This window comes from Notamacropus eugenii, chromosome 4 (assembly GCF_028372415.1).
Source record: "Notamacropus eugenii isolate mMacEug1 chromosome 4, mMacEug1.pri_v2, whole genome shotgun sequence".
Lineage (NCBI taxonomy): Eukaryota > Metazoa > Chordata > Mammalia > Diprotodontia > Macropodidae > Notamacropus > Notamacropus eugenii.
The window spans coordinates 76,343,186-76,366,840 of record NC_092875.1 but is presented as its reverse complement, the minus strand read 5'-3'; the positions used below and the strand labels follow the sequence as shown (position 1 = coordinate 76,366,840).

General features: G+C 41.3%; 1 protein-coding gene across 1 annotated transcript; it reads left to right on the top strand.

Moving 5' to 3' along the window:
* Positions 1 to 62: 62 nt before the first annotated feature.
* Positions 63 to 22,497, top strand: CLEC17A (C-type lectin domain containing 17A). The gene is made up of 11 exons (XM_072602066.1): positions 63 to 166; positions 506 to 628; positions 1,528 to 1,560; positions 2,225 to 2,275; positions 2,359 to 2,403; positions 2,785 to 2,826; positions 3,976 to 4,260; positions 12,207 to 12,302; positions 13,977 to 14,128; positions 19,012 to 19,121; positions 20,352 to 22,497. Exons 1-11 carry the CDS (start codon positions 151 to 153, stop codon positions 20,482 to 20,484), a joined length of 1,086 nt encoding a protein of 361 aa, XP_072458167.1. The 5' UTR covers positions 63 to 150; the 3' UTR covers positions 20,485 to 22,497.
* The last annotated feature ends 1,158 nt before the right edge of the window (positions 22,498 to 23,655 follow it).

Genomic DNA, 23,655 nt, shown 5'->3' with positions numbered 1-23,655 from the left:
GCCCCCAGTGACAAAGAGGGAACTGAGACAAGGTGGGTCTTAGTATGTGGTTATACAGGATCTGGAAGGCGAGGGTGAGACTTGAATCTGGATGACTGAAGGATCGAGCATCAGAGGTGTCCCGGCTCTTCTCCTCCCTGGCTATAGGCAATGATGTCTTTCACTAGTATGTATAAAAATTTCCCGTTCAGGGGACGAGCAGGTACAATTTTCAGGCAGGTTTTGTCCGGAGGTTAGGGGACATGGTGGCTGTGGTAGGTGTCACTTTGTGACAGGCATGCCTATAGCTTGGGCTGCATGATGCCTTCATCTGAAATGGGGTCATGGGGCAAAGTGGGGATCTGGGGATGGGTACTAGGGAGGCATGTTTGGAGTGGAAGTTGGGGATGACAAAGGGTAATGTGGGAATTTAGGGCACTGTTGTGTCCCAGCTCACTTCCCACATCTGCCCTGGCTGTCAAAGTGGCAATATGCATGAGTAGAAACTATTTTTTTTTTCTGGAAGGAGTAACTGAGGGTTCAGAAGATGATGATTATGAGAACATGGCCCCATCCAAAGAAGACCTTCCTCCCAAGCCAGGGACCAGGAAGTTTCCAGGCCCAGGTGGAAGACTGGGATGGCTGAGGGGTGAGGAATGTGGGAGTACTACCTGAAAGAAAGACTTCTCCCCACTCCTATCCCCACCTCAAATGTCAGTAAAATCAGATAATCTAGTCTTTGTAGGGAGCTTAGAAATCAACTAGTCTAACTCCTTCATGTCCAGAGACGGGAAGAAATTCAAAGTCAGGACCTATCAGAGCTGGGATCTGATTCCAAGTTCAAGTCATTTTCTCTTCCATTGGGCTAACCAGAGAATGGGAGAATGTGGGCTGGTCCTCTAGGTATCCCCAGGGAGGCATGTATATCCAGGGACCCCTCTCTGACCTTAGCTCCCCTCTTCTTCCCCAACTTCACACCACTGGATGTATCCTCTGGAGATCGGGTTCTAGATACTTGGTCTTGGGAACATAGAAGCCTTGCAGAGAGAAATTGGCCTAGGGCAGTGGTGTCAAACTCAGGTAGAACTGGCCAGCAATCTGCATAAAGATTCTTGTGTAATACTATGTCTTATTAAATTTTTATTTTGCTAAATATTACCCAATTACATTTTAATCTGATTGAGCCACATATGATACCCCCCATCTACCCTCACACTATGCTTGATACTGCTGGTTTAGGGAATAGAAAATTCTACCCTGGGGAGCCTAGGGAATGGAGAAGAAATAAAATAATAGGGAGGTAGACCAAACCAGGTTGGTTCATAGAGTTAGAGTTGAAAGAGATCCTAGGGGCCATCAAATCCAACCCTTATTTTAAAGATGAGGAAACAGACCAAGAAAAGTTAAGTGATTTATCCAGGATCACATAGCTAGTAAATATCTGAGCCAGAGTTTGAATTCAAGTCTTGACCTCAAGCCCAGGGCTTTAGCTACCACCTGGAGGCCTGTTAAATTATAAACCAACAGCTTTTCTACTCTCTCACCTAGGTTCAATAGCTCCCCCAAGACCTCCCCGAGCAGGTAAGCTGATTTGAGTTTTCTTTGAGGGAGTAGGGTGGGTTTCATCAGCCTTTGGATCCAGAGGCTAAGTGATAGCAGGTAAGGAGGAGGGGGCTGGCCCTGGTTTGTTGGCTCCCAAAGAGAGAACTAGAAACCAGGCTATATGATCATTTCTTTGAACCAGAGAATCACAAAATTTCAGTTAGAAGGTACCCCTGTGGTCATTCAAGCCAACCCACACCACAAAAAGAATTACCACCAAAACACACTGGATAAAAATTGTCATTTGATCTCTTGAAGACCTCAAATGCAGGATTTTTATCTTGAAGAAGAGAAAATTTATGAGAGATATGATCATTGTGTTCCAAAATTTGAAGACTCTCATGTGGAAGAGGGAATAGGATTCTGCTTAGCCCCAGAGGACAGAATCAGGAGCTATGAATGGTCAGCGGTTGCGGAGAAGGTTTTGGTTTCATATAAAAAAGTACTTCCTGCCAATGACAACTATTAAAAAATGGGATAGGGAGCTTCAGGGGATAGTCAGTTTCCCATCACTGGAGGTCTTCAAGAGGAGGTTGGATAGCTTCTTGTAAAGGATAATGTTTATTTGTGGACTAGATTAGATGTGGTTGGAGTGCCCTTTCACCTTAGAGATTTTGTTATTCTCTGTCTCTCTCTTGCCTAGGGAAGAAAACTGTGAAACCGGCACTTCCCAGCAAGTCCCCACAAGCAGCAGGTGAGACCTTGGCCTACTCTTTACCTATCATGTATCACCTGCTTAAGACTTTGTCCCAGGTAACTCTTCTCTCGTTTTTCTAGGCTTGGGTCCTGCTGTTGTTCACTGTCCCCCACTTCCCCAGATGGGTAAGTAGCAGGTAGTCTCTGCCTGGACATAAGAATCAGAAACATCCATGAGGCCTTTACCACCTTGACCTCACTCTAGAGCCCTCTCTTCTCTGTGTTCTGCCCATTCTGAATAAGAAGAAGCATGTTATGGTCATTATAACTTTGGCTTTGGAATCAGGAAGACCTGAGTTCAAATCCTCCCTCAAATACTAGCTGTATGATCATGGGCAGATCATTTTAACCTCTCTGGGCCTCAGTTTTCTCATCTATAAAATGAGAAGAGTGGGTTTTCTAGTATGAGATTTGTGATCAAAGATGGGGAGAGAGCAGGAATGTTTTAGGGTGGTTTTGCTTACTTCGGTGACATGGTTAACTTGGTGAACTTTTTCTCTTCCATAGGCTTGCATCTGAACTCCCTTACCTGTCAACCACCCCAGATGGGTAAGTCCTGATTCCCTGGTGGGCTCTCTACTCTCTTCCACAGTCAGAAGGCCAGGCAGCTGGAGCCCCTGAATCTCCTGAACAGTGATAAGGCTCAGGTCTCTGGAGATCAAGTACAATATCCTCAGTCATGAGCTGTTATCTGGAATACAGTGTGGGGACTTAGTAAATATATATTGAATGAAAGAATGACCAAGTACATTAGTCAAAGCTGACAGCTATAGAACAAGGCAAGATATAGAGCCAAGGAAGGGAGAGTTCCTGTCAATGCCCTTTTTTGCCAAATTGTCATTCCCCTGAAAGAGATAAACTAGAGTTCCCTTCTGCTTGGGGAGAATATACTATAATTGGAGCATCTTGAGTCATCAGTTCAGGACCTCTCACTGCCAAACTCTAATTTCTTTTCATATTTAAAAAAGTTATGCCTTAAAAAATGATACTCATTGCTTCTCACCAATTCCCAATGGATTATCCTTTGTAGCAAAGAAAAAGAGTTAAGTATGACAAACTTGCAAAGCCACTAAGTTTGACAATGTAGTCTAAATCTAACTGTAGGTGTACTTCTCCCCTGAGAGGAAGGATGTATGTCACGTCATCTGTTTTCTAGAACCAAAATGGTTCATTGCATTTAATCTGAGTCCAGCTGCCTTGAGGTGATGTTTTCATCATGTGTGCCATTCTCTGGATTCTGCCAAGTGTTTGGGTTCTGGTATCTTATCTAATGTATATCACGACTAAGGGAGAACCTTTTAAACTCTCTGAGCCACAGTTTTCTCATTTGTAAATAACAGTTCTTAACATTTTTTTGTGTGTCCTAGACCCCTTTGGTGCCTAGTGAAACCTAGAGACCCCTTCTCACAATGTATGTTTGCATTTGGTTTTTTTTTTTGACAGTTGAAGGAAGTGCCAAATTTCAGTTAGAGGTTAGTGAAAATAAAGATGTAATTTTTCTCATCCAAATGCACAGATCCCCTGAAATCTATCCACAGGGCTATAGAGGTCTAGAGACTCCAGGTTGGATGGTTTCTAACGTTTCTTCCATCTCTGGAATAAATATGATCCTGTGATTCCTTCCTTCTCTGTTCTGTAAAGGCCCAAGGAATCATTTCTCCCCTTGACCTCAAACTTTGGTTCTTTTACTTTCCACAGCTGCTTCCAATTTGCAGCCCATCCAGGGGTTTCAGCTCAACCAGGTACCCCAGTCCAGCCAGATGCCCCAGCCCAGTCATGTGTTCCAGCCCAGTCAAGGGCTGCAGTTCACTCAGGTACCTCAGTTCAACCAAGGGTTGGAGCTTACCCAGGTGCCTGAGTCCAGCCAGAAAAGAAAGATCCCCCAGCTCACTCGGAAGGAAAAAATGGCAGTGTGCCTTTGTATGCTGGTGGGGATTGCATTGCTTCTGGGGGTGACAAGCCTTGCTGTGACCTTGATGAAGTGTGAGTATGATTTGTAACACGAACATGGGGAGCTGACTGAATGCAATCCAAGGGAGCTGGTCTCATTCCAGAGAAACAGGGAAGGATGTAAGAGTAAAGGGAGAATATTAATAATAGCCATAACTCATATTTTTATAATAGTTTGTGACTTACAAAATGCTTTTCCCCCCAATAACTTTGTGCAAATGCCATTATCCCAGTTTTATAGATGTGAAAACTGAGGCTCAGAAACAAAATGTGGTTTAGGGGAAAGAGGATTAGATGTGGAGTCATAAGATCTAGGTTTAAATCTTGGATGTTCTACTTACTACCTATGTGACTGGTTAAATCACTTAGTCCTCCTAAGCTTCAGTTTTCTGAGGTATAAAATGAAGGCATTGTATATCATGATCTCTGAGGTCTCTTCTGGCTCCAAATCACAGGATCCTATAATATTTTCATTATAGAATGACAGGCCCTGTCTTAGTCAACATTTTTATAAGTGATTTGGATGGGTGGCATGCTTACTGATTTGCAGGTGAAGCAAAACTAGAAAAGGATAGCTACTTCACTGGGTGCCATAGTTTAGAGATACAAAATTATCCTATAGGTTAGAACAACGGGCCAAACTGAATGAGATCTCTTTCATTAGGAATAAATATCAAATTCTATACTTGGATCCAAGAAATTAGTGTCACAGACAGAGGATGGGAGAGTCACAGCTAGGTTACAGTTTTTTTTTGAAAAGAGATCTTGGGGTTTTAGAAGACAAGTTGAATATGAGTCATCAAGTGTGATTTGGTAGTCAGAAATGCCAACACTACCCTATGCTGCTTTAAAAGAGGTGAGGGGTCCAGAATAAGGAAGATGATAGTTCCACTATCCTCTGCCTGGTCCTATCTAGAATGTTGTGTTCAGTGTGGGGCACTTTATTTTAGGAAAGATGCTGACAAGCTAGAGTAGGAGTTCTTAAATTTTTGTGTGTGGATGGACTCCTTTGGTAGTCTAGTGAATGACACAGGTCTCCTTATTCTAAATCATGTGATGAACCGGAATTAATGTAGTTTTCTTCCCCAGACCAGTTGATAGTAGAAGAACGAAAGATATTAACCTTTCAGCAGACAGAATGGATAAGGAACGATGATGAATCAAGCAGGCAATTGGTCAACAGGGATTTCTTAAGTACCTGCCATATCTTAGGCACTATGCTAAGCATGAAGCACACAAAGATATTAAGGAAGCAATCCTTGCCCTTAAGAAGCTTATATTCTGAAGGTGGAGACAACATGCGTACATGTAGAAATATACAGAGCAGAGTTCATATATACAAAGTAAACATATATAAAGTAAATGTACAAAATATCATGTGATTTTTATTTTTTTTGCTAGTGGTAATGGTGGTGAGAGGCAGCACAGCTTATTGAAGAAAGTGATGTTGAAACTAAGCTTTGAATGAAACTAGGGAGTCTAAGAAGTGAATGTGAGGAGGGCATTTATTACAGGTATGGGGACAGCCTATGCCAAGTTATGAAGATGGGAGATAAAGTGCCATGTTGGAGGAACAGAGACACCAAACAGAGTTTGGCTAGATTATAATGTGTGAAGGGATGTAGTGTATAACAGGACTGGAAAATTAGGTTGGAGCTAGGTTGTGAAGGGCTTTAGACACCAAGCTGAAGAATCTAGATTTGGACCGAGATATAATAGGGAGCTGCTGGAGTTTATTGGACAGGAGAATGAGATGGTTGAAGACATATGCTCTAGGAATATTACTTTGGCAGCAATGTGGAAGATAGGTTGGGAAGACTTGAGAAAGGGAGACCAAAGAGTTGGCTATTGCAATAGTCCAGGTGAGAGGTAATGAACTAGGATGGTAACTGTGTGGCCAGAGAGAAGAGGACAAGATGGGAAAGATGTTATGGAAATGGAATCAAGGAAACTTGGCAACTGACTAATTATAAGTATGAAGAAATGGAAGGAGTTGAGGTAACCCTGAAGTTTTGAATCTGAATGACTGGAAGGATGGAAGTGGCCTCAACTGAAATAAGATACTTCCTTCCTAGTTGCTTCCAGCCTATATTAATTTAGGATTCCAGATTGTCTAAGAAAGTTAACTCTTCTATTCCCTGGGTCTTGACTGGATGATTTGTCAGTGGTGGGAAGGAAGTTCAGTGGCACCACTACTCACCTTGACCTTAATATGTCTCCCTGCCTCCAATTTCTCCTCTTTCAGTCCCTCCTGAGCAAAGTAGTCAGTCAATCTTTAAGCATTTATTAAATGCCTACTATGTGCCAAAGCTAAGCACAGGGGGTGCAAAGAAAGGCAAAAGACAGTTTCTGCTTTCAAAGAACTGATAGCTTAATATGGGAGACAATATGAAAGCAACTATGTGCAAATAAGATATATACAGATAAATTGGAGGTAAACAACCAAGGGAAGGCATTAGCAGTGACCTGTTCTGGCCACTTCATTTCACTGTTCTTCTCAGGGTGGCATTTAAGGCCCTCCACAATTTGTGCCTCCCTTCCTTAGTCTTAACTTCTCATCTTTCTCTATTAGAACATTCTAGTCCAACCAGACTCATTTATTTATTGAATGCTAAAAAAGTTATACTCATACTCACATCTGTGTCTTTGCTGAACTCATTTTCCCATTTTCCCATAACTTTTCCCCTTTTTTCTACTCATGTGGATGTCTGTCTTTCAATGCCCAGTAAAAGACAAACAAACAAAAGCGGCAGCTATGTGGTACAGTGGGATAGAGTGCTGGCCCTGGAGTCAGGAGGCCCTGAATGTAAAATCTGGTCTCAGGCACTTACTAGCCGTGTGACCCTGGGCAAGTCACTTAACCCCAATCGCCTAAAAAAGAAAACTAAATCAAAGCTCAGTTAAAGTAACTTGTCATTATCATCAACTATTTTTCAAGTACTTACTATATACCAAACATTTGTGTTAAGCACCGGGGACAAAAAGAAAGGGAAAAAAAAAACCAGTCTGCTCTCAAGGAGTTCACCTCCTAATAAGAGACACAATATACAAACAACTACGCACATGCATGATAAATCCAGTAGATGGAAGATGCTCTCAGAGAAAAAAGGCATGAGGTGGGGGGAGGGGCATAGGAGAGAGGAGAGCTTTGAGAGGCCGTCAAGGAGAGATGGATGTGAGGAGGGAGAGTATCTCCTAGTCTGTCTTATATGTGGTGTTTGACATATGTCAGATGCTTTATAAATATTTATTCAAGTTGCAGTTGAATTATTTTCTTCTTGAGATCAGGGACTATCTTTTTTTCCACCTTGACCTTATTGAAGATATAACCCGGAGCCTTGAGCATAAGAGATGCTCAAACACATTCAGTACAGAGAATGTGCAGAACCCTGTGCTGGCACTGGGAAAGATAAGGTTAAATAAGACAAAGTACTTACCCTCCTGGAACTTTCAGTCTAACAAAGGCACAAACAGAGATAGCTATCCTACACAGTATTACTTGATAAGTGCCATCAAGAAAGGCAAAATGAAGTGCGTGTGTGTGTGTGTGTGTGTGTGTGTGTGTGTGTAGGGGGCTTCATTACCATTCTGCAGCATCCTGGAGATTCCTTGGAGGAGGTAGCATTTGAGTTGATCCTTAAAGGAGAACTGCAAGTTAAACCAGTGAAGAATGAGAAGGAGGGAACTATTAGCAAAGGCATGGAAGTGGGAGAGTGTAGGGTGTGTTCGGGGGACAGAGAATAGTCCAGTTTCGTTGGAGTACAAACATGCATTGGTATGATATGAGAAAGAAAAGGAAGGAAACAAGCATTTATTAAATGCCTAAAGGGTACTGTGGACAGCTAGATAAAGTGGATAAAGCACTGACATTGGATTTAGGAAGATTCATCTTCATGAGTTCAAATCCAGCCTCAGACACTTCCTAGCCGTGTGACTCTGAGCGTGTCGCTTCACCCTGTTTGCCTCATTTCCTCATCTATAAAATAAACTGAAGAAGGAAATGGCAAACCACTGTGCTATCTTTTACTTAGTAAACCCCAAAATGAGGTTATGAAGAGTCAGACATGATTGAAACAACTAAATAGAAACAAATAAGTGCCTTGTACCATGTACCCTGGTAAGCGATTTATTAACATGATCTCATTTGATCCTCACAATCACCTTGGGGAGGCTAAAGAGGCAGACTAGGCACCAGACTGTGTAAATCCCAGGGCAGTGTCACCTTTATTTGCAAAGCAATGGGGAGCCATTGAAGGATTTTAGGGAGAGGAGTAGTTTGACCTCATTTAAGTGTAAGGAAGATGATTCCAGGGCAATTCTGAAGGCTGGATTATTGGGTTCAACTGGTTACAACTCTGGGTTATAGGAGGTCATTTTATAGTTGGGAGGTTGTGAAGGTTAGTAACTAGGGTTGGGACTTGGAAGGGAGCAGGGGATAAAAATGAGAAGGTAATTCATGGGACTTGGTATCTGATTGAACATGAGAAATAAAGGAGAGGGAAAAACAAAAGCTAACCTCCATACTTAAAAAATGGGAGACTTGGTGAATGACTTTCCCTTTGATAGAACTGGAGAAGACTGAGGAAAGAATAAGGTTAGGAGAAGGAAGGAAGGAAGGAAGGAAGGAAGGAAAGAAGAAAAAAGTATTTGTTAAGTGCCTACTCTGTGCCAGGTACTGTGCTAAGCACTTACAAATATCATTGAATTTGATCATCAGAACAGCTCTGGGAGGTAGGTTCTATTATTATCTCCATTTTGCAGTTGAGGAAACTGAGGCAGACAGAGGTCAGGTCAATTGCTCAGAATCACAGCTAGTAAGTATGTGAAGCTGGATTTGAACTTAGGTTTTCCTGACTCCAGGGCCAGCATTCTATGTACTTTTTCCTAAAGGGAAAGATAATGAGCTCAGTTTGGGACATGATGAGTTTTGGGCGCCAGTGGATGGGACATCCAGGGGAAGGTGGCCTGTAGGAAATTGAAGATATAGGTATGGAGCTCAGATAAGAGGAAAGGACTAGTGGTGGTGATTTTTGAAGGTAACTCCATAGAGGTGATAGTTGAAACTGGGGGAGTCAATGTTTGGAAGCTGTTGTTTGGTCTCCAGCACTGAAGGTACCCACCCAGGTGAGGTAGGAGGTTCAAGCCTACTCTCTTGAATGGTAAGGTTTAACTCCTATATCCCCTCTCATCTAGTCTACTTCTCATTTCATCAGAAGAGAAAGTTAAATCACAGTGAAGTATAAATGGCCACAGTAGCTGAGGGAAGAAGGTGGAAAGCTGGGTTCCAGGAAAGTGCCTTATGTTAGTCAAGCAAGAGAGGGATTGACAGAAGGAGAAGGCAAGATCCATGCAATGAGGAAAGAAGGCCCTCCACTTCTGATCTCTGCTCCGGTTCCATTTGCCCATAGAAGGCTACAAAGGAATGGGGAGGGGCCTTCTAGAAAGGATGAGTGCCAACAGGGAACAATAATATTAGCTAGCATTTAAGGTTTGCTAAGCCCTTTACACACATGACCTCATTTGATCCTTACAACCAGCCTGTGAGATCATGCTCTTACTCTCATTTTACAGATAAGAAAACTAAGGCCCAGTTAAGTGACTTGTCATGGTCAATAAGTGCCTGAGGAAAGATTTGAACCTAGGTTTTCGTGACTTCAGATTCATGGGTCTATCCAGTGTGCCACACCACTTCTTGGAAATGGAAGGAGGATGTGAATTCTTCAATGTGGCTATGATGGAAGACCGATGGATTTGGGATTTGAGAAACTTGAGATAGAGTTCTGATTATGTAATATATTAGCTTATGTGACCTTGAGGAAATCACTTAACCAGTCTTAAGTTTCTTCATTTACAAAATAGGTTAGATGTCCTGCTCATCAAATTTGTAGATGACAAGTCTGAGAGGACTAGATCACGCCTTGAGTGACAGAGGTATGATGCAAAACAATCCTGACTGGCTAGAGCAGTGGTTAGCAAACTTTTTTAGACCCTTTGCTTTCTTAAAAATTATTGAACCTCCCCAAAGAGCTTTTGTTTATGAGGGATATATCATTATTTGATATTGATTGGAAATTGATCATATCACTATTAGAAATTGAAATAGATAAATTTCAAAACATTGATTCATTAAATATAACAATAATAAACGTAGAAATAAATAACATCTTACAATGAAAAATAATCATATTTCCTGAAACAAGAACTTAGCGAGAAGAGTGACATTGTTTTGCATTTCTGTATTTCTCTTTAATGTCTGCTTAATAAAAGACAGCTAGATTCTCATATCTGCTCTGTACTCAAATTATTGTGATAAGTTGTTTTGGTTGAAGTACATGAAGACAATTCAGTCCCATCAGGTACGTAGTTGGAAAAGAGAGTATTTTCATAGCCTTTTTAGATGACTGTGGATACTCTTCTCTGAACTTGAGAATCTGGCTCTATAGATGCAATACCAACTCAGTCTTTTTGTTGGCAATTATATTTTTAACTCGCTGATCATGTTGCCTCTGGAAAACTTCCCTGTATACTCATGAGAGAGTGACAATGGAAAAGGCAAATGACTTGTGAAAATAGTTTTGACCTCATGGGCCTTCTGAAAGGGTCTTGGGGACTTCCAGGAGTCTGCTGGGCTAGAGTGTTAGGCTGAATTTAATAAGATCAAATTCAATAGGGATGGGGCAGCTGGTTGGCACAGTGAATAGAGCAGTGGCCCTGCAGTCAGGAGGACCTGAGTTTGAATTCGGCCTCAGACATTTGACACTAGCTGTGTGACCTTGGGCAAGTCACTTAACCCCAATTGCCTTGCCTTCTCCCCACAAAAAAAAATTCCATAGGATCAATGTAAAGTCTTACTTTGGGGTTCAGAAAATCAGTTAGACAAGTTGGGAGTTGTAGAGATGTGATTAGACTGAAGGTTGTCTGAAAAAGATTGAGGGGGAGGGCTTAGGGAATTTCAAGCTACTTATGACTTAGCAACCAGAAAAGGCTATGTGCCCTTGGGCTCCAATAGAGAAACATGGTTCAGTGTTGTGCTTAGTTCTAGGTGCAACAGTTTAGGAAGGGCATTGATAAGGTGGTGAAAGTCCAGAGAGCAGACAGGATGCTTAGTGAAGAGCCTGAAGCCCCCACCACATGAGAATCTGTTGATGATGCTGGGGATGAATAACTGGAAAAGAAAAGATCCAGGACAGACATGAATGAGAATAATCTTCAAACATTTGAGAGGCTGTAAAGTAGAATATGGATTAGGCTCATTCTATAGACCCCCAGGGATAGAAACGGGGACAGTGGGTAGAAATTGCAAAAGAGAAAACTTTAGGCATGATGTCAAGAAAAACTTGTAACAATTAGAGATCTCCAAAAGTGGAATGGATTGCCTTGGATTGCTTTCCCTTTTTTTAGGGGGGTCTTCAAATAGAAGCCAGATGTCAGGCATGTTAGATTCTTTTCATCTATGGGTTAGACTAGGGCTGGGGAACCTGTGACCTCAAAGTCACAAGTGGCCCTCTAGGTCCTCAAGTATGGCCCTTTGACTGAATCCAAACTTCAGAGAACGAATCCCCTTCATAAAAGGATTTGTTCTGTAAAACTTGGACTCAGTCAAAAGGCTGCACCCAAGGACCTAGAAGGCCACATGTAGCCTCAAGGATGTAGGTTTCCCAACCCTGGGTTAGACCAAATGACCACTGAGGTCTCTTCCAATTCCAACATTCTGTGCTTCTGGGATATGTTACAACTCTCATCACAGAAGCTGTGAGAGTTAAGTGAGATTATAGATATAAGGTGTCTTATAAACTCTCTAGTGCTATAGAGATGAGGGTGATTATTATTATACAAAGGGATAAGAAGCCATGAGAGTGAGCAGGGTTGGGTTTGGAGGAGTTGGATGGAGATCTCTCGTCTTTTGTGGGGAGGGCAAAAAGGGAATGCAAAGTTCTTGGTATGAAATTCTGCTCACCAGGGTCTGTCCATATTTTCAGTGACTGGATCAAGAGATCTGGCTGGACTAAGGAAGTACATTGATCAAATCCGAGATGACACCAACAGAACTGTAAATGAGCTTCGAGATTTAATTGGTGAGGAAAGATTGCTGAGACTGGGTGAAGGGAAAAGATGGGAGCATGAGAGGCATTGTGATATAGAGGACAGAATGCTGGATTAGGGGTCAGAGGCTCTGGGTTTGGGTTCAATTTTTATTACTTACTAACTGGTAGCCTTGGACAAGGTCCTTTTCCTTCTCTGGGCCTGTTTCCTCATCTGTAAAATGAGGCAATTGGGCAAACTCATCTTTAAGGGCCCTCCTGGCTCTAAATCCTCTTTTCTTTTAAAAAAATTAAATTATTTTATTTGTTTTCAGTGTTCGACAATCACTTCCATATATCTTAGATTTTTTTCCCCTCCCTCCCCCTCATCCCTGCCACCCCCACTCCCTCCCCGAGATGGCATACAATCTTATATAGGTTGTACACATACTTTCCTATTAAATGCACGGTGGATAGAAGAATTAAAATGAATGGGAGAAACCATAAAATAAAAGAAAACAAAACATAACGTAAAAGAAAATGGTCTGTTTCTATCTGTGATCCAATTCCATAGTTCTTTCCCTGGATATGGAAGGCGTTTTGCCTCGAGTCCACTGGAAATTATTTAAGTCCATGCATTTCAATGAAGTACTAAGTCTACCAGAAAAGCTCCTTGCACACTGTGGTTGTTGCTGTGTACAAAGTTCTCCTAGTTCTGCTCCTTTCACTCAGCATCAGTTCATATAAGTCTTTCTAGGCTTCTCTGAAGTCTTTCTATTCATTGTTTCTCATAGCACAATAGTATTCCATTACATTCATATAACACAACTTGTTCAGCCATTCCCCAACTGATGGGCATCCTCTTGATTTCCAGTTTTTGGCCACAACAAAGAGAGATGCTATAAATATTTTTGTACATGTGGGACCCTTTCCCATTTCTGTGATCTCTTTGGGATAGAGTCCCAGAAGCGATATTGCCGGGTCAAAGTATATTCGCATTTTGGTCGCCCTATGGGCATGGTTCCAAATTGCTCTCCAGAATGGCTAAATCAGTTCACCGCTCCATCAACAATGAATTAGTGTTCCAACTCTTCCACATCTTTTCCATCATTTGTCATCTTCCTGTTTTGTTGTGTTAGGCAGTCTGATAGGTGTGATGTGGTACCTCAGAGTTGTCTTGGTTTACATCTCTCTAATCAATAGTGATTTAGAGCATTTTTTCATATGATTATAGATACCTTTAATTTCTTCCTCTGAAAACTCTCTGTTCATATCCTTTGATCATTTATCAATTGGGGAATGATTTGTATTTTTGTACATTTGACTCAGTTCTCTATATATTTTAGAAATGAGGCCTTTATCACAGACACTAGTTGCAAAAATTCTTTCCCAGTTTTCTGCTTCCCTCCTAATCTTGGTTGCATTGGGTTTGTTTGTGCAAAAACTTTTCAATTTAATGTAACCAAAATTATCCATTTTGTACTTCATGTTGTTCTCTATCTCTTGTTTGGTCATAAATCTCTCCATTATCCATAAATCTGAGAAATATACTATTCCTTGCTCCCCTAATTTGTTTATAGTATCAGTCCTTCTACCTAGATCATGTATCCATCTGGACTTTATTCTTGTACATGATGTCAGGCTTTCTAAATCCTCTGATGCTATTACTAATACCACCTTGGCTGGGGTTCAAGAATGGTCTACAAATGGCATCATCTTGTCTTCCAGACCGCAGCAGAAAGTCCTGTCCAAAGGGCTGGCTTCCTTTTGGGGGAAGCTGCTACTTTTTCTCTACAATGACCAAGACCTGGGATGCTGCCAATGTATTTTGCACGGTGAATAGCTCTCATCTTGTCATCATCAGCAGCACTGAAGAACAGGTGAACCACTCTAGGGGCTAGGATAGGTGGGAAGGAGAATCTTAGGTAGGGACCAGGCCTTTGGTCCTCAAGGGGCATATATATAGATGTAGTGGAACTGTTGAGGTCAGGGAATCATAATGAAGAAGTTTGGGATGCTTGGGACCTCAAAATACTGACACCTCAGGTCCAGCCCAAATGAAATTGACTCAAGCCTTCTTTTAGCCAAAGTAGAAAGGTTTATTAAAGATTTGCCATATTGGGTTGACTCTTAAGAAGCCTGCCATTTGTGATGCTTGTCCTGACAAGTAGGCCAGATTGAATCTCTGTTAAACAGAGTCAGAGCTGGATTGAAGCTGAGTGCCTTCATGGAGGTGAGATGGAATTTATATACAGAAAGACCACGGGAAAGATCTGGGGGTGGTCTAGTAGGCAGAGAGGAGGGTCTATGGAGGATTTTGATGAGACTTGGGTAACTAGTGATGGAATCAAGAGTGAGAAACTACTAGAGGGAATTGGGAGGTATCAGATAATAGAGGGCTTGGGTGGGAAGCAGGTGGGGCAATCCAGAGGCAATAGACTATGGAGGGCCAGGCTAGATTAAGAGTGACAGATTTGGGTATGAAAAACCAGATTAAGTGAGAAGATTCCAGGGAAGTTCAAGGAGGTTCCCAGAGTCAAAATGATGAATTCCTCAGGGATATTGTGGGAAAAATGTCAACCTCAAAACCTAGTATAAATCAGTTATCATTATTATAGGTCTTTGATCTCATACTCCATGGGCCAGTAGAATTCAGGGTAAGGATGTTTCCCCAGTACTTTTCCTGAGTGAACTAAATGACACAGACTGACTTAGCTCACAACTGACCTACCGATTCCAGGGCAAAGGGAAAGAAAGGCTGGAATGGGAAGATCTTCTCCTGTTCCTTCAGTACACCCAGAGCTCTGCCCTTGACTATTTTTAAAAATAGATTTTTATTGTCTTTATTGTTTTTATTTCATCTAGATTTCCCCTCCTATCTCTCCCCCCACCCCAGACCCATCTTTCATATCAAATAATTTTTTTTTAAGAAGGAAGGAAAAGAAAAACTTCAGCAAAGCTGATCAATTGTCATGGTTAAAAAAGTTGAAGAGACATAGTTTCTGGATAATTTAATCATTTTATTAATAAGACCAGCAGGTTATTTATAAAAGGATGGTCATTTGGCATCTCTCTCTGATCAAAGACAATCATGGCAGCAGACACAGGGTTTATATACCCTTCCAGTAGGGGTGATGCCACCCCATCATCTGGTCACCCCTGGACAAAGAAAATATCTCTATAAGGGACCTCTCCCAGCCTTAGGCTATTTAGACAAAAGAATCTATCTCTGCTCAAGTTTGAATAGAACCCTAAAGACTTTTCCACCCTAGATCAAATTCCTTGAAAGGTTGGATGGTATCCATCAGGGAGTCAATGCAATCTCATTATCAGTGAAGTCTTTCAAAAAAAAAGGGAACTTTTTAAAATGAGGAATTGAGAAGAAGGGGAGAGCCTCTGAATCTCCTCAAGATATTGGTTAATAATCATTTCTCCCATAGCACATTGAAAAAAACCTGAAGTTGTATGTAATGTTCCCCACTTGTGGCTTCCCCTCTCTGTGACGAAACAGGGGTTAGGGTCTTCTCAAATCTCTTTGGGGCATAACTTCACTTTCAATTGTTTTCTGTCCGTTCGTCTCTCCATTTGCATCGTCTTAGTTATTATCTATGCTTGGCTGTTAGAGATGCTAATGGCAGTATCCCCAAATCCTTACCCAGATCTCAGGTGCTGGAGGGGGGAGGGACTTGCTTTTAGGATTACAACGTAGATTTAGAGCAGGAAGGGACTTTAGAAGTCTTTGGGGTCAATTCTATCATCTATTGATGTGCAAATCAAGGGCTGAGAACTGAAATACTGCTTCCAATATCATATAGATAGTAAGTGGCAGAATCAGGATTTGCAACCAACTCCTCTGCCTCCAGCTCCAGTACTTTGCTTTGCACCTATCATGTCCTGGATGGCTCTGAGTCATGTGTATGTCAGCCCCAGAAGTTGTTAGGCAGGTGCCTTATCATGTCTGATTGCCATGAGATTTCCCCACTGGACTGGGCTTGGATTAGAGACAACAGTATAGCCAACATTTATTAAGCACATGAAATGCTACATAGCACATTGCATAAATTAGCTAATTTAAGGGCCGCTAGGTGGCACAGTAGATAGAATGTTGGGCTTGAAATCAGGGAGACTTACTGAGTTCAGATCGGGCCTCAGACACTTACTAGCTGTGTGACCCTGGGCAAGTCACTTAACTCTGTTTGCCTCAGTTTCTTAATTTGTCAGAGGAGGAAATAGCAAACCACTCCGGTATCTTTGCCAAGAAAACCCCAAATGGAGTCAGCAAAAGTTGGACAGGACTGAAAAAAATGACTGAACAACAAAAAAGCTTATTTGAGCCTCACTACCGCCTACAATTACCATCATTTCAATTTTATGAATAGGGAAACTGAGGCTTAAAGAAGTTACGTGATTTACCTAGTGGCACACAGTGAATGTCAGGGGCGACATTCAAACCCAGATCTTGCTGAATCCACCATGCTACATCAATAAAGGCAGCGCAGTGGACAGAGCACTGGACCTGGAGCCAGGAAGATCTATGTTTAAATCCTGGCTCATACACTTATTTCTGTATGACTCTGGGCAAGTCACTTAACCTCTGTCTTTGTCAGTTTCCTCATCTGTAAAAAGGAGATAATAACCAATCTCCTAGAGTCACGAGGATAAAATGAGGTAATGTTTGTAAAATCCTTGTCCCAAACCTGAAACATACTAATTAGGTACTAATAGGTAAACTGCTTGTTAAAGAAAAAAAAGAAAAGGGAAGATCTTTGGGTTTGGGGTCAAATAAGCCAGGCTTTCAGAGCTGTTCTTATACTCTGATACCACTTATTTCCTAGGACAGTTGTGAAGAAAGTACTTCATAAGCCTTGAAGTGCTACAGGAAGAGGAGTCATTATCTTTTAGATGCCCTGTAGGGTTAAATCAAAGGCAAAAAAAGGAGGAAACTCATTAGTAGTTGAAAGCCACATGTAAAGGCTTTTGAAGAAAACGAATCTTGAAGTCCCAGTTGGTTTTCTTTATTTAGGAAAATGAGAGGAATTACAAAGGAAAATTCTAACCAAGGTCTTTAAATAAGATTGAGGCTAGGAATAAATGGTTAACAATTAATGATCACTGAGACATGTCCCAAATACTATTTAGGCATTTGTTTTCTTTAATAGCTTACTTTAAAAGCATCCTCTTTTAAAGAGGATTTAAGAGGTAGAGTGATGGAGAATGGAAATAGCAAAGGATGCTGCTAAGAAGCAGTGTGAGAGGTGTTTGTGTTCCTTTTAAATGGATAGGATTGACCTAGATGAGAAATTCTTAACCTGTTTGGTGTAAGAGACCACTTTGGTAGTCTGGTGAAGCCCCTAGACCCCTTTTCTTAATAATGTTTTTAAATACATAAAACCAAATAATATAAATACATAAAATGAATTTAAAAATTCATGGTTTTACAAAAGAAATTGTGTTGTTTCAAAAGTTTGGGACATAATTTCTGAGGAATCATTTTATTAATAATGCCAGCATATTACCAGTAAAATGGGTCTCAAACGTCAAAGAGAAATCGTGGGTGGGCTCATTGTTTATATGTCCTTGGAAGAGTGTTCCTGAGGGTGGCAATCAAATCTAATTGGTTAACAATTAATTAATGAGAGAGGAACCTCTCCTAATGAGGGGCTGGGGGTGAGTGGGAGTTCATCACTGACTTGGTCTATCGGCTTGATCACCTTTTGCATATCCATATTGCAGCGGCACAGTTAATTCCCTGGCTTATACCAGGTCCAGGATTATTTCCAACAGCCCCTTCTGGTTTTATGACCTAAAATGATTGTGATCATATATTTAGAGAAAGGTACTTTAGAGGTCACATGGTCCAACCTCTGATTCTATATATTTTGCATATGAGAAACCTAGGCCCAGGAAGAAGAAAGGACTTGTCCAAAGGCCCAAGAGTGCAGGCTAACACAAGTTTGGGTTATTTGCTATCCAAATAGCATAGCTGGGATTCCAACTGAGGCCCTCTGCACACACACACACACACACACACACACACACACACACACTTGTGTCATTTATTTTTAAATTGCCCAGTCTTGTGCAATCTAATCAAAGAATTTTCCCACACAAATACCTGTGTAGGATGCTATGGGCTTCCTTACCTTACGTTAAATTCCTTGTTAGGTTGGGGTCGGGTCTGAACAAGATTGAGGAGAGAGTTAATTCAATCTCATTATCAGCTAGGTATTTCAATCTGCAGGCTTCTGAAATAATCCTGGTCCTAATTCAATAATTGATTATTAGCATGAGGGAGAAATCATACATTTTCACATTATATTAAAATATAGTTATCAAAAGTTTTTGAAAAGATGCCATAGACCCTGATGAAGCATTGTCTTTGAGAGCCCTGTCAGTTCTGACTATCTAGGACTCTACAAAAGCCATCTGTGTATCTTCTGGTTATAATGAAGCATATTCATTTTTGTTATTGTCAAGATGCATATTAGAAATACCCACAAAACCACAACAGTTATAGGATCCAATGCAGTTGACTGCTGGGTGGGGGTCATGATCCATCATATAGGCAGAGGGATAAAAGGGCAGAGGCAGGAGTTCCTGGCAGCATGGAGTTACGATGTTACTGGAAATCCAAGAATGACTTGGGAAGTTCTCAAAAGCAGTGATGCTCAAGACAGAACTAACGGATGGAGGTGACTACAGCAGCAGGAAGGGAGAGTGGGCAGTGCCCTGGCTCTTGGCTCATCTGGATTTCTACTTTCAGAATTTTGTGACTGAGACCCGTAACTCAAAGCGGACCTACTGGCTGGGGCTGACTGACAGAAAAGTGGAAGGAGATTGGCAATGGCTGGATGGGTCCTGGCTTACTTTAAGGCAAGTTCTGTTTGTCTCCAAGGTTTCCCCCTCTTCTGCAGTGGAGCCAGATTGTATGGGCAGATGAGTTTTGGGAATAGCTTGTAAACAGATAAGTGAATGCAAAGTGTACATAAAAACATTTTGTATTTGCAAAGTTGATTCATCTATCAATATGTTGAGTGCATAGTGCAGTGGGATGGAGGATGGATCTGGTGCAAGAGGTTTAGAGAGGGAGGACCAACTCAGGTGATGGCTAGTCCTCCCATCCTGGCTAGGACATTGAATGAATGAATGAAGGGGAGTAATGTGAAGAAAGCAGCTGTGATCAATTGGAGCCAGGTTGTGGCAGGCTTTAAATAGCAGGATGAGGAGCCAACATCACCCTAGGTAACATAGAATATGATGCAAAGCTGGAAACAAAGTAAATACTTCGTAAATACGGTTAATAGGATGAGGATAATCCTTTCAAGAGGAACTGTGACAACCAAAACCTGGCTCCATGCTGAAGTATTCAGGGGAGTTCTGACAGTAACTTCCTGTAAAGAAAAGTATACTTCTTAGAAGCAATGAGTTTTGAGACAATTAGGGAAGGAGGACGAGAAGGAAGAAGAATGAATCCATCTTAGAGATAGGGAGATTTCTACTTGAACTAAGAGAAAACTTCCTAACAATTAGGCTACTCCAAGGTGGATGGGATGAGTTATCTTGGTAGGTGTTGTAGACCCCTTTGGCAGTCACATGAAGCCCTTAGATCCCAACAATGGATATCATCAACCTGCAAGGCTACTAATATTGTGGGTGTTGTAACTAGCATTTATGTAGCACTTTAAGATTTGCAAAGTGCCTTACAAATCTTCATTTGGATCCTTACAAGAACCCTGGGAGGTAGGGAATTTCATTATTGTTATTTTACAAATAAGGAGACCAAAGCAGATAACAATTACGTGACTTGTCCAGGATCACAGAGTTAGTTAAGTGTCTAAGGCTGGATTTGAACTCAGATCTTCCTGACTTCAGGTCTAGGACTTTATCTACCATACTACCAACATGTCTTTCAGGTGGGAGAGAATAAATAACCTGAGATAGGATTATGCAGTTTGCAGAGGAAGGAATGGAGCTAGGAAGAATAAGTTGGAGCAGATGATAGAAGTGGTAATCAAGAGAATTTAGTTCTGAAGTTTACTTGTCAATGAATGAAATCATCACTAAACATGAACACCTTTATTTTTTCAACTCTTTTCTCTTTAGCTTCTGGAAACTAGGAGAGCCCAATAATGTGCAAAATGAGGACTGTGTCATCATGCTCTTAGATGGCCAATGGAATGATGTATCTTGTTTATTGTCCACATATTGGATTTGTGAAAAGAAATTTACTTGTTAATTGTCTCAGGTGAAGCTGAGGTGTGGACCTAAGGCCTCCTCTTCTAAGATGAGCGTTTGGAATTGGGGTAGAAACTTCTTTTTCAGAAAATGGTCCTGTCCCAAGTCTTTGCTTGTGAAGGGCCTCAGACTGCTATGACAAAGCTGTGGTACACTGATTTCCTACCCACAACACCTGACTCAGCAGTATCCAGCAAGATGGAGGCCAGTTCAATTTCAAGGACCAGGATTTGGGTCTGAGTATTCCATAATATGACAAGGAGCAGTGAGCTGAGCCCATTACGGGGGTGAGAGGGGGTAGGATCAAAGTAAGGGGTAGAGGATCAATTTGGGCCTTGGCACTTAGTGCCCACAACCTTGGTGGCTTCATTGATCATCATGCCACTGAAGACCATCACTAGTTCCAAAGGCTCTTAGAAATTTGGGCTGGGAGTTTAGGGTTACTTCTAGATGGATCAAGGGTTTGCTTTGGTCCAAGAACTCTTGAGTCCCTGCCTGCTTCAACCAATGTGGGCTGAGTTTCAAGGAAGACTCTAGATCTCATAGGATCTTCTGGATGAGGGAAAACATAAAACTGGGCCAAGCCACTGAGTTTCTGTGACTACTCTAGGTCTGCTTTGAAGATCTGAGCAGATCTGAACCAACCTTTGAGGGATAGGCAAAGGAAGGCATCTCTTACCACATTCAGTGGATTCTGGAATGTCTTGAGTTGGGTTTATCCAGGCAAAGTGGCAGAGTAGGAATCCATCATTGACCTGGTCCATGGATCTGACCACCTCCTTCGTAGCCATATCCCAGCTGCACACAGTTAATCCCCTACACCAGGTCCAGAATTATAGCTAACAGCCCTGTCTGACTTTAAAACCTAAACCGATTGGGATCATATATTTTAGAGTTGAAAGTTACCTTCGAGGTCACGTAGTTCAACCTCTGATTCTATATATTTTGACATGAGGAAACCTAGGCCCAGGAAGAAGAAAGAACAGATTATTTGATATCGAAGTAACTGAACTGGGATTCCACTTGAGGCACTGATTCTGAATCCAGAATTCTTCTCACTGACCCATGCTGCTTTATGGTCATATCCCTAGCTATATCTATTTGTCTCTCTAAGTATGTATACACACACCCCCATACATATATATGCATGCATGATATATACTTTATATGTAAGTATATGTTATATATAAATATATAAAGTACACGGACACATAGTTCATTGAATTGAAGTTTAACATAAACCCCCCAACAAACTAAGATCCTGGCCACTGGTCTCATCATTTTCTGGCTAATAAAGGGAGAAGAGATGGAAACAGTATCAGGTTTTATTTTTATTGGCTCAAAAATCACTGTAGATGGCAGCTACAGCCATGAAATTAAAAGATGCTTGCTCCTTGGAAGGAAAGCTACGGCAAATCTGGACAGCATACCAAAAAGCAGAGACGTCACTTTGCCAACAAAGGACTTTATACTCAAAGCTAAGGTTTTTCTAGTAGCAATGTATAACAGTGAGAGTTGGATTACAAGGAAAGCTGTGTGTCACAGACACAATGCTTCCAAGTTGTGGCGTGGAGAAGAATTTTGGGAGTCCCTTGAACAGTAAGGAGGTCAAATTAGTCACTTAAAGAAATTAATTCAGGCTACTCACTGGAAGATCAAATACTGGAGCTGAAGTTGAAATATTTTGGCCATGTAATAAGAAGATAGGACTCATTGGAAAAGATCCTGATATTGGGAAAGATTGAAGGCAGGAGGAAAAGAGGATGGCAGAGGATGAGATGGATAGATAATGTCATGGAAGCAGTGATCATGAACAGACATCCAGAGATAGTGGAGGCTAGAAGGGCCTGGTGTGCTATGGTCCATGGGGTCATGAAGAGCTGGACATGACTGAACAACTGAACAACAATGCATATATATTTCATTTATGTATATATATATAATATATATACATACACATATAAAATTTGTCAAAAGGCGGAAATAGCAATAAAATTAAACTCTTTTGATTTCAGATTCTCTTCTGATTGTCATTATTTTGCATATTTATGTTTTTAGGCCTGTAACTCATGTATAGAACTGAGTTTGCGTTAGCTTTTTTGATCTAATGTGACTTCATGTGTACTTAATGATGGGCTATGTGTCTGTCCTTGTCATTTTATTCTACCTAAGGATCAAGAAGCTTATCCTTGGCAACTGATCGATCAAGAAACACTTATTAAGTGCTAGTGTGTATCTGGCCCTGAATATACTTTTACTAATGTAAAAGAGTTCTTGAGGGAACTATTCAGGGAACTATTTGGAAGACAAGGGTATAACCATTTCCTTAATAATACATTGTAGAATTTTCATCTGGAATTGATATTGACCTTGCTAGCCTGTGGTTTATAGATGATTCTGTGTGGGCACAGGTTTCCACCCTTGCCAGCCTTGGCTGGCTTTGCTCTATGCTTGGCAACCATGGAAGTGACACTTGATGAGGAAGAAGAAGATATAGTGATGGAAACTGAGAAAGTGAAAGAGTAGCATCTGATGCAACTGAGGCCTGTTCAAGGACCACCACTTCTGCTTCTGTTTTCTCCATTCCCTACCATTTGTGGCTAGGACAACAGGCTGCTGCTACTTCCACTGACCACTACACACTGTCTCTTGATGGATGACAGTTGTTTGGGGGCATCTACAGAATTCTGACCAGCTGCTAGTAATCCCTACAGCATTTTTTTTTGAGCTGAGGCTGTGGCCACCATAGAACAGTTCTAAGTCTGGCCTGCACTATGGCTGTAGTTGTTCCCCAAATTTCATAGTGGCCATCTAGGAAATCCTCCACTTTCTACCAAGAGGAGGGAGGTGTGTTTTATCATGGGTTTACCAGGGCCAAGATGGATCATTATGTAACCTATAGTCTAGGGACCTTCAGGACCCTTGACTAAAACAGACTGGGTCTGATCTTAGGAACTTACCTCAAAATGGGTGTTTCTCCATTTTGGTTTGTTATGCCTTCACCCTGGGGTTTCCTTTGGGGGAATCTTCCAACATAGCTTAGGTATATCTTGAACTAGGCTTTTCCCATATATGAGTAATGGAGTCTCTTCCACTTCCAACCAGGCCCTCAAGGTGTCAAATGCATATGTGGCTCAAAATGTCTTTATTGTATTTCACAGAAAATGAAAAG